The sequence below is a fragment of the Neurospora crassa genome, linkage group II, assembly GCF_000182925.2.
Source record: "Neurospora crassa OR74A linkage group II, whole genome shotgun sequence".
In the NCBI taxonomy this organism is placed as follows: Eukaryota; Fungi; Ascomycota; class Sordariomycetes; order Sordariales; family Sordariaceae; genus Neurospora; species Neurospora crassa.
The window spans coordinates 2,450,050-2,460,693 of record NC_026502.1 but is presented as its reverse complement, the minus strand read 5'-3'; the positions used below and the strand labels follow the sequence as shown (position 1 = coordinate 2,460,693).

Below are 10,644 nucleotides of genomic sequence, written 5' to 3'. Positions count from 1 at the left end.
CTGAAGTCGGATGTGAGTGCGGTGTCAAGAGAATAAAAAAGGTGGTTGACTGTCGTGATCAAGCAAGAGCCCCCTTCACGATAAATGGCACGCACTGGTTTGCTAAACGGACTCGGCCCGCACTTTCAGCACCACCCCCACTCCCATCTCGAGGTTCAGTTTCTTCCCTTTGTCAGGCCGTCAGACATGGCCCTCTTTTTGCTCTCCATCGTCATTTCGCATTACAGAGTGCACCGTCCGCTCGCTTCAAGTTCTTCTTTCTGCTTGGAACGACCAGTTGCGGTCTGACGACGGACTGCAAGCTGTCTCGGGCCCCGGGCCGTTGCAAGGGCCGACAAATCATTGAGGCGAACGGAGGACTGGAGTCAAACAGTCCAGTGCCACTCATGTCCCATCACGAAAGAGACTTTGGGTCGGTAATTACCTGTCTTCGTCTACGTACTTGCATGGAGAATAGACGGGAGTAGTGTACCTATTTAGACCATGACCCAAATAAACTACCGTCCGTTCACTGACTGACCTGACCCATCAGCCATTACACTTTACCTGCACTACCCTTGGCCGCGGACGGGACCTGCGAGATGAGGAAAAGGAAAAAAAAAAGGGGGGGGGGGGTTATCATTGGCACCACTACCTACCTAATCACTCAACCACTCTCGTGTTTCCGATATCCGTACTACCTATTAATACATACTACTGCGTAACTGTTTGATCTACCTACCTAGACTTGTCAATCATTCCGTCTGGTAAAGGAGTCGAGATGGCCATGGTGCCGTAGCATTGAAGCATTGATTTCCCATCCTCTCGAAACGCAGGAAAAAAAAGTCCATGCCCATGTCGGAACCACCACTGTCGGACGCACTGGCAGGCCCCCCGCTGGAGCAGTCGCCGTCGCAATTACAGCCTACACCACTGACCGAGTCGCGCCGGCTGATCAGTCAAGTCAAGCAAATGCTGGGTCTCACGGGGTCGGGTCACGCTGAAGCTGACGATCCCCAATTGCCCGAGCTCCTCCCCAAGTGGAAGCTCCCCAACCTGGACCGGCTGGACCTGGATCTGGGCCTGGAGCTGCCGGCCGATCTGTGTGCGCCCATCGAGTTTGCATTGCCGCTTCAGTGTACACCTACTACAAAACTAGGCACCACTCATCATCCACTGCTAGCAAGCCCGGCGGGTGCTGCCGATCCGCATCTCCTCCACCAGGACCACCAAAACACCAACAAGACCACCAATCTCGACGACGCCACGACCGCTACTTCCGCTTCTGCCGCTGCCATCTCGTCAACAACACAGCCGACCTCAGCAGCAACGCCATCGCTCCTCGTCTCCCAGGGCGCCCTTTTGCTGCCAGCCGACGACGACCATCCCGGCCCCGGCCCCTCCTCCAATTACCGCGGCTCCTCTGCTTCTGCCGTCCTCGACGATCCCTTCTTCTGCCGACCTGTGGGCGCGCCCAATACCCATCCCACCGACACTGCCACCACGCCTGATTGCCATCCTAGTCTGATTCTCAGTCAGACACCCAGTCCGGGTCCGGGTCCTGTTCCCAGTCCCCAGTCTGAGTCGACTTATAGCTATAATCGCAATGATCCGCACCGACCGTGGCCTCCGCCTCGCAAAGAGTCTCTGAGAGTCGACAGCCCAACGCCGTGGGTGAGCCTCCCGCATACTACCTACTACCACCACCTTCCATACCATACCTTTCTTTTTCTAGACAAGCAACACCTGAACTGACATGGTATGACGTGGTTTCGCAAGTTCGATCAATCGCGATCGAGACGTGCCATGGCATCCATACACATTGCCGTTATTGGCGCCTACGGCGCGGGCAAATCCTCCTTTGTCCAGCGCGCGTTCCGTTTGCAACGACCGCCCGAGCTAAACATCTCGACCTTGCGCATGGAAATCCATGGCACCAGATACCTCGTCACCCTCGTAGAACTTGATCTTGACGGCTTCAAAGACCTTGACCCCGGCCAGTCCATACAATGGCCCAAGCAAATAGACGGCCACATGTTCCCCCACATGCCCGACGGCGCCCTGATTCTGTACGACGTCACCAACACGGACAGCATCAACGATCTCTCCCCAACCATGAGTGAGCTTCTTCAGCTTTCCCCTTCACGATGCTTTCCCCCCAGAGACACACGTCTGACAAATACCCGCCTGTGCCGCAGCTTCCCTGGCCAACTCCTCCATACCAACCATACTCGTCGCGACGAAATGTGATACCCCTGCGAGCATACGCCAGGTGGATATGAACGCCGTAGCACACAGCTTTCCCTCGTGTGTTGCCCATCTGAGGATCTCGTCCGATATTCCCGGCGGCGCGCGTGAAGCCCTCTTGACCATGATCGACGCCATCCTGGCCAACAGAAGAGGTAAGTGTTGCCCACGCTCATCCGCCCTGGCTTCATTATGGTGCTCCACGAACAGCAAATGTCTGTTCGTTACCATAGGAACGCAAGACATAAGACTATCCAACAAGACAGGGCTAACGTGTCGCCCAAGTAGAAGCGCAAGAGAGACCGAAAAGGTCGGTTTCGAGACGAAGAGCTGCTTCGGCCGCTAATCTGGATGCTACCCCCGAGGTCAACGGTCGTCCCATCAGCCAGCACAGCAAACACAGCAGAGCAAGCTCGGACTTCTCGCTCTTGAAGGGCTTTGCGCCTCCTAGCGGCGACGGTCCTCACCAGAGATCCCAACTTTCGAGGTCGCCGAGAATGGAATATCTACATGCACAATACGGCGCTTCCAACCCGCAATCAACAGACATTCCTGAGGACGGTCTTCCACACGCATTGTCAGGCACGCTACGTACACCAGGGATACGATTGGAGAAAGGGTCGGAGACCTTCCTGGATTTTGAAGAGTTGGATCTGGAAAGCCACCGCTTGTCGGACGATGTAGCCACAATGGCTCGCAATCAGGATTATCTGGAAGACGAAGCCCCTAAACTTGCCGGCGTCACCTTCGATGAGCTTATCGACAGGATTATAGCTCCAAAGATGACAAGGGCGGACAACAACTTTGCCGACATTTTTCTGTGCTTGTATAGAAAGTTCGCTACGCCATGCGAGCTTATGAGCGCTCTCCTTTCGCGGCTGGACCGTTTAAGGGACGGCACGGACATGCCGTCTTTGCTGAGCATCGAAAGCCAGATGCGCGTCATTGAGGTTGTTGCGAAATGGCTGTCCCTTTACCCCGGAGACTTTGCCCGAACAGCAACGAGGAGGAGATTGGAAGGACTAATAAGCGACTTGGCAACGAACGAGGTCTTTTCCGCAGCAGCCCGGCAGATGAAGGGGAACCTGGAACAAAAGGTGGTGGACGACGATGATACCTGGTGGGCAAAAGCGGACCCGGTCGACGACGAAGATGACGAGGAGGGTGGCAGGGACGTAGAGCGGAAACTCGCCGAGTCTGTGGCTTCAGTGCAGATCGACGAGTCGGGCGGGTATGATCCTCGACGTCCATCACACAGTTCAGAGCTCTCGGGGGCTGATCCGACTGCGAAATTCACCTACCATTCCATCGAAGACTACGAGCGCGAAGCCGCGGCCTTGGTACCCTCTCCCGTCTTACCGCCGAACAAGATCCGCTATCACAGCTTCATGGACATCGATCCCGACATAATCGCCGACGAGATTACGCGCATTGATTGGATCATGTTCAGCTCCATCCGCATCCGCGACATGGTGCGCCACGTTAGTCTGCCCGCCGACCAGAAGGAGAAATGCCGCAGTCTCAAGAACGTCAACCGCATGGTCTCCCACTTCAACCACATAGCCCAATGGGTGTCCAACATGATCCTCATTCGTGACAAAGCCAAACATCGCGCACCCTGCCTAGAACGGTTCATGGTCATCGCCCAGCGCTTGCGCACGCTGAACAACTACAACGGCCTGGCCGCCGTATTGGCCGGTATCAACGGCACCGCCATCCACCGACTCGCGCAGACGCGAAATTTGGTTTCGCCTGACGTACAGAAGCGGTTCGCTCGGCTGGTCCTGCTCATGGGCACGCAAAAGAGCCACTTTGCTTACCGGCTGGCCTGGGAGAACACGCCGCTACCGAGGATTCCGTTCATCCCCCTGCACAGACGTGATCTTGTCTCGGCAGAGGAAGGAAGCAGGACATTCGTGGGGCCGAATAATGATCGGATTAATTGGAAGAAATACGAGGTGCTCGGGGAGGTGTTGCTGCCCATAATGAGGAGTCAGGGACAGCCGTATCCGAACTTGACCAAGCACGAGCCTAGTAGGGAGTTGATACTTGATATGAAGATGCCGACGGACGAAGAGGTTAGTGTGTCTTTTTGTTTATTTTATTTTTTTATTTATTATTATAATTCCTTTCCCTCTACTTCATCTACAAAATTTCCCCTTCCTACCGCTCAAATTGTCCTCTCTTGCTTCATGACCGCGTTTGTCTCCCTCTCTGCCCCTGACAATGACCTCTGCGTTTCCTTTATCTGCCGAATCTGTCTATCCTGTTTCTTTGAATATCCATTCCTTTCAGCACGATAAAACTACTGTTATTGGCTTATTCCTGGGGCAGACAAATGCTAACCTGTTTTCTTCTCTCCCATAGGATATCTACCAACGCAGTGTACAAGTAGAGCCGTCAACAGGTGGCGAGTCAACTACCAGGAAGAAATTCGCTTGGCTCGTAAACAAATCTTAATTCGGACCGTGGACGGAGGAAGGAAGGAAGGAAGAGCAAGGCGTTGTGGATGTGCCAGAATCTCAGCAGGGTTATGTAATACCAAAGGCGTGAAAGGAAACAGGTCGGCAGGATGGAAGGATGGGTGGGTGGGTGGGTGGACGGAAGGATGGATGGATAGCAGGGAAATCAATGGGGTTGGGGGAACGCGATATGTCAATGCATAGCATGATAGTGTCATGGTCATTACATTCTTCTGGCAACTTCCACCTATACTACCCACCATTGTACCAAGACCAAAGCCATCCTCAAGCGCACCAAGAAGAGAGTGGATTCCAGAAGCACCCGCACCCACAACTCAGAAGAGATTGTGTTGGTGAAAGATCTCCTTCGAGGCCAAGAAATGACAGTGTTAAATTTCGATTCCAGGATTGGAGCAACTATGTCGAACACGACCGTGGGGCAGAGCTGACGGAAGTTTAATGGAGGATGAGGACTTGAACATGAAGCACCAGTTAAACATGGCCATACTTATATTCTCTTCTTCTTCTTCGATATGTCACACACATTTCAAGAATTGCACACTACTCTACCTGTCCGGTAGGCGACCTTATTAAACGGTCAAACACAAAAAGGACGGTGCGGTTACAATTAACACTCTCTCATAATCTTCTTGCCACCCACCAGTTTTCTTGACAAATTGTTTTTCTTCCTCCCTATGACACCAAACCTCCGCTTCGTCTTTCGAGATGGACATCACACATTCAAATATCTTGGCTCCTCGATGCACAATCATCTAGCCCGATCAACTTCTCACGAACTCACATTTCAGATCTTGGCGAGTACTATGTGTAGAACCTCATGTTTGCTTCAAAACCAATTGACATACGCCTATCAGGCCCCACATACCATTTTCCTCTCTCTCAGGCAAAGAAAGTGCACCAAAAAGACCACCGAAACTGTCATCAAGGATGCAAGCACGTACTCTCCTTGACCACGACAGAAGCGAGCCAGCCGGATGTTCGGAGGTAACTGTTAGCGGCTGGTATGCAAAACTGAAAAGCAATGTGGGATAGGAAAGGTCATGCGGGCTATACGCCCTTGCGATATACTTGCTGGCTGCCTTGGATGCCCAGCACAAACCAACAACACCAAAAACGCACATCGCGATGCACGTCTCCACTGTCAACAAGTGTTCAACTCCAGTCGAGGGTGCACAGTCATTTCGTTTTTCCTATCATTACCAGGAAGCACAAAAAACAAAAAGATCAAACCTGACTTGCTTAGCATTTTCTCGGTCTATTCCTACCAAGTGTAGAATTGAAAAAATGTAAAAAAAATAGGAGTCGACATCTCCATCTCAACGCTCTATCCCAACCCCCCAGCGATCGTAATCCAGCGCGCCACCTGACGGTGAAGATGTCTCTGCAGAGTGGAACCTCTCTCAAGTGTCATCTTCATTGCTTAGGGCCACGCGCAGCAAGTCGCAGGCTACCCGTGCGAGTGGGTGACCACCGCAAGGTTCGTGCTGGGCGCCGCTGGGCTTCCAGATTTGGACATGGAATAGAGACATTGAGAAAATCAAGTGCCTTCAAACCCACCTTGACCATTACAGTCGAAAATTTGGCTGTCTGATCTAATACATATACCCTAATCCACTTTGCCTGTAGGCGCTACAGAGGGGAAGTGGCCTGTGCTGTGTGCCAAGATGGATGTGATAAGATAAGAACTTGAGATGATGTGCACATTGCCCCGTCCCTTGGTTGGTTCGCGACTGGCGCACTTTGTTCTCGAGACGGAACTCACTCCATCACGGAATTGATCAGGCTCTCCAAGTCACTGTATAGAAGAACCCGAGAACGCAGAGTCTACTGACCGAAGACGGTCAAGATAGCTGCGCATACACAAGATGCACAGGTGACGATCAAAGTGCGTTCAGAACCACTCTCCTCTCCCCCAATTGCGCTCCCCAGTGTACGTAGCTTACCATTCCGACTTGCACGGAAAACAGACCGTAAGGGGTTACGACCACCAGAGTCCAGGGCTGTCAGCTTGAGCTGCTGTTCGCTCAGTCATTACGAGAATCGCAACGACACGAACCGGACCGTTTGAATCAAAAAACACGAATAACTTAACCTTAATGAATCCAACCGAAAATCGAAAATGCTCACAACAACACCCTACCTCACCATCCGGCGTCCCTCGCCCACCACGGCCGAATTCACCCTAACCACCTGTCCTCCTCTCACCCTCCCCCTCCGAGCCGCCTTATTTGGTGTCCTCTGCCTACGCTTCATCGCCGTTCTCTCCGTCATAATCGGCATCTACGCGGCCTTCTTCTCTCCGACAGGGTTACTTCCTCCACCCATCTTCCCCTCCGGCCGCATCTCCTTCCTCGACTTCGACCTCAACAATTTCCTCCTCCACATCCTCCACCTCCTCTACATTTCCCGCCCCGGCCAGTACCTTGCCTCCCTCGCCATCTCCCTCCCGCCCTATGCCGTCCTCGCTCTCTCGGCACTCACCTCGTACATAGCCCTGTTCGCGCGTATCCACACCACCGAGTCCCTCCTAGTTCTACGAGGGTTGGGGATTCAAATGTCTAGCAGCGTCGGCGGAGGTAATTTCTTCCGCTTGGGGGGAGGCACCTTTATGAAGAGGACGCGGTTCATACCGACCGAAAAGATACAGGATATCCTGATCAACGAGGCGTTCAAAGGGTTTGAGGTCAGGTATTATCTGGTGATTGTGGTGGAGGGCGAGCAGGATGTCGTGGTTTGCTTTCCGAGGCTGTTGCCGAGACGGAAGATTGTGGAGAGGGTGTGGAGGGGCGCGAGGGGGTGTTTGTATGAGAAGGATGGACCGGTGCTGAGCGCGGGAGCTGGTGGTGGCGGGGGGAGTCATGGGGGGAATGGGGCGTGGAGAGGTGGGAATGGGAATGGGAAGGGTGGATAGTTGCTTCTAGACATGGTGCAACTTGTAGGAAATCTGTCTCAAGTTGTTGAGAGCGGAGCGGGCGTTTTTGTTTACTTGGTTCATTGGTGTTTACATACCTAGTGATATCAGCTGTCATTTTTACATATTTCTGGGCCTCTATTCCTTGTTGTCAATCTTTGAATACTCCAGATCCATTTTCCAACCAAATATCAGCATCTCTGTAATGCCGAGAGTGGTACAGATGCTGCTGCCCCCCTACATACATGTGTGAGAACGCTCTGTCTCCAATCTCTTGAACCTTTTCAAGACTCGTGTCAAAGGGGGTTTCTTTTCCTTCAAGTGGCCGATGAAGACGTCGAACATGTACAGGAGATTATAATATAGGCTGACACCATAGACTCTTCCTTCGTTACCTGCCACGTACCACGGCATTCAGCTCGGTCTGTACCGAATGCTTATGTCCTTGCGTGGCCTAGGTTCCTATTGCCAAGGCTTGGTTTGTTGAGACTAGCCCGATGAAATGGTGATATAGACTAGGCAAAGATATCAAGCTCTGTCAGACTTGAAAGGCGACTTTTACTCAATAACGTCCGCTTCCTGGTGCGCTTCAGCAGCCTATATTCAGGGCAGCACCAGGAACATCCCATTGGACGTAGCTGTGTCATTTCAGTCTTTCGACGCCAACCTTGACGTGCTCGCGGTTTCCTCGCACTTGTGCGGTAGCTGCCGAATGATATTGAAATTCGATCAATTTTTGTTATCATAATCCCAAAGTCGCTCAGCTAGAAGACTCCTGGACAGGCGTTTCCGCACCCCCTGCCTTTGAACGTCCAGCCTTCTTGTTCTTATCCTTCCTCTCCCTAATCGTGCTCCTCCAGTTCTTGGTCTTCGTCATCTCCTCCGCGTTCTTGAAGCCAAAGCCTTGCGCATACTTATCATTGACCTCCTCCGCCGAAGCCAACAACTGCCTCTTGAACAGTGGCGTATACGTGCCTCTGAACTGGGCCTTGTTTCCTCCCTCGTAGACCTTCTTGATCCCCTTGGGTGGCGCAGAAGAAGCGCCCTTGATCAATTTTCGATCGAGATCCGGCTTGTTAGCGACAAAATTCAGCAGCCGGTTCGCCAAGATTTCGTCCATCTTCCTCTCGCGCCAGGTACCCCAGAGCTCCGTCACAAGGCCCTGTGCACCGTACAGGCTCATCGGGTCGTCCTCGCCCATCCAGACCCAGTCGATGGAGTCGACCATTTCAACATCGCCCTCGGCCTCCGGGTCGTGCGAGTCCTGACCGTGGCCGCTGCTACCAGGGACAACAGCGTTGGCTTCCTCGTCGGACAGCTTGGGGAAAATGCAGTCCCACAGAACCAAGGGAACCTCATCCGCCATCACGTAATTCGGCTTGCGCGGGTTCTTCTCCACATCGAGGAGCTGCTGGACGATCGACGGCGGCTCAAGGCCCTGGCCTACGAGAAAGAGGACGGCGACCATGTGGCGGATCTGATGCCACAGGAAGGCAGAGCCGCGCACGTGAAAGTAGTACACCTTGGGATGTGGCCCGTCGCTGCCGGCGGGAGGCTGGAATTCCGGCAGGCCCAGGTACGGCAGATCGGATTCGAGGTCTTTGACCTCAACAATGTCGGACTCGAAGACGCGCCGGCTGAAGTTGGTGATCTGCTTGCCCGGGTCAATCTTGCAGAAATTGCGGAAGTCGTGCACGCCCTCGAACATCTTGGCGGCCTTGCGCATCATGTCGATGTCGAGCCAGCCTTGCTTGCCGCCGCTCTTGTGACCCGATGAAGCCAGAGGAGGCTCCAGGGTGGAGGGCATCGGCGCGAAGGCCGGCTGCGTGAAGAAGTACCGGTATTGCCGCTCGCGGCAGGAGAACCGGGCGGAGAAATTGGGCGGGAGATCGGGCGCCCAGGCCATGATCCTGATGTCCGGGGGCAGCAGCCGGTTGAGCACTCTGCAGTAGGGGATTTCGTCGGCGATGGGGTCCCATTCGGGCTTTTGGTGGTCTACCTCGGCGGCGGCCTTTTCCGAATCCTTTGCTTGCTGCTGAGCGGCCTCGACCATCACCACGTCGTCCTCTTCATTTCCAGTTTGTTCTGGCTCCTCCTTCGGCAGCGGCTTGTTACTCCTCACTCGAATACCAATAACCTGACCGAAAGCGCTGACGCCCCTATCAGTGCGTCCACACTTGGAGTACTCCCAGGGACCAAAATCAACCTCATCTGGCCTCTCGGGGAAAATGAGGCAGCTCTTGACGAGCGCCTTCCACAGCTCCTCCTCGATGCTCGGCATCTTGGCCGACGACTGATACTCAAAGCCATTGTAGTTCTTGCCGAGGTAGGCGAACTTGAGCGCGATCAAGCGGGTCGAGTACTTCCCCGGGTCGAACTTGGCCGCCTTCTTTTTCTTCTTCTCGGCCGCCTTCAAGTCGGCTTCTGTCGAAGTTACCGCGGCGGCAAGAGCCCTCTCCTCCGCCCTCTCCTGCCTCTGGATCTCCGGTGCCTGCTCCCTTCTTTTCAGCTCCTCCTCTAGCTCCATCACCCGCTTGACCAGGCTCTCCTTTGGCCATCGGTCGTAGTTTGCCGGCTTGTGCACCATCTTGCTCGGCTCCTGTGAAAGAACGGTTGGCCCCTTTGCGAACGTCCGTAGTTGGAACTTGATCCTGTTGAGCTTGGATGTGAAATCTCCAATGCTTGACTTGGAAAATGTTCCACCAACACCGATGGCTTTGCCAGATGCTTTAAGGTGACTGAGTGTCCGTATGGACCCCGGACTGTTCATGCACTCGGCCTCAACTTTATGAGTGTCTCCCCTTTCTCAAACCAGGCTATTTTCTGGTTGGTTAGTGTTAGAAGCCGTTTTGCAAACTCTATCGGGTTTAGACATACCAGCTTCGTGAGCGAATTCGCGCAAACCCGGAGGGTAATTTTTGAATAACGGGTTGGTCCTCGATTCATGAGACGGTAAAAGGCAATGAGAGTCTCACTTGCACGAGACTTGGATTCGTCTTATCGACGGGGTCTTTTGGGGGGGGG

At 53.6% G+C, this 10,644-nt stretch overlaps 3 protein-coding genes across 4 annotated transcripts; 2 read left to right on the top strand and 1 right to left on the bottom strand.

Moving 5' to 3' along the window:
- The first annotated feature begins 107 nt into the window (after positions 1 to 107).
- On the top strand, positions 108 to 4,805 carry NCU01782 (Ras guanyl-nucleotide exchange factor RasGEF). Its single transcript, XM_952112.2, has 6 exons — positions 108 to 468; positions 533 to 1,653; positions 1,759 to 2,098; positions 2,178 to 2,381; positions 2,515 to 4,304; positions 4,594 to 4,805. Exons 2-6 carry the CDS (start codon positions 829 to 831, stop codon positions 4,684 to 4,686), a joined length of 3,252 nt encoding a protein of 1,083 aa, XP_957205.2. The 5' UTR covers positions 108 to 468; positions 533 to 828; the 3' UTR covers positions 4,687 to 4,805.
- A 1,637-nt stretch (positions 4,806 to 6,442) lies between these two features.
- On the top strand, positions 6,443 to 8,241 carry NCU01783 (phosphatidylinositol N-acetylglucosaminyltransferase). Its single transcript, XM_952113.3, has 2 exons — positions 6,443 to 6,594; positions 6,677 to 8,241. The coding sequence occupies exon 2, from the start codon at positions 6,829 to 6,831 to the stop codon at positions 7,618 to 7,620; it is 792 nt and encodes a 263-aa protein (XP_957206.1). The 5' UTR covers positions 6,443 to 6,594; positions 6,677 to 6,828; the 3' UTR covers positions 7,621 to 8,241.
- Positions 8,242 to 8,335: 94 nt separating this feature from the next.
- Positions 8,336 to 10,626, bottom strand: NCU01784. Of its 2 annotated transcripts, none has more exons than XM_011395205.1 (2): positions 10,498 to 10,626; positions 8,336 to 10,443 (listed from the first exon to the last, which is right to left on the bottom strand). In XM_011395205.1, the coding sequence occupies exon 2, from the start codon at positions 10,388 to 10,390 to the stop codon at positions 8,381 to 8,383; it is 2,010 nt and encodes a 669-aa protein (XP_011393507.1). In that variant the 5' UTR covers positions 10,391 to 10,443; positions 10,498 to 10,626; the 3' UTR covers positions 8,336 to 8,380. The 2 variants fall into 2 exon arrangements, with proteins under 2 accessions (XP_011393507.1, XP_011393508.1); XM_011395206.1 differs by having other exon boundaries at positions 8,336 to 10,436; positions 10,498 to 10,521.
- Between the last annotated feature and the right edge of the window lie 18 nt (positions 10,627 to 10,644).

Excerpts from the sequence above, each read along its gene's own strand:
- NCU01782 (XM_952112.2), top strand. The coding sequence starts at position 829 with ATGCCCATGTCGGAACCACCACTGTCGGACGCACTGGCAGGCCCCCCG. Across the intron at positions 2,382-2,514 it reads CATCCTGGCCAACAGAAGAG|AAGCGCAAGAGAGACCGAAA; the intron begins GTAAGTGTTGCC and ends TCGCCCAAGTAG. Across the intron at positions 4,305-4,593 it reads AGATGCCGACGGACGAAGAG|GATATCTACCAACGCAGTGT; the intron begins GTTAGTGTGTCT and ends TCTCTCCCATAG.
- NCU01783 (XM_952113.3), top strand. The coding sequence starts at position 6,829 with ATGCTCACAACAACACCCTACCTCACCATCCGGCGTCCCTCGCCCACC.
- NCU01784 (XM_011395205.1), bottom strand. The coding sequence starts at position 10,390 with ATGAACAGTCCGGGGTCCATACGGACACTCAGTCACCTTAAAGCATCT.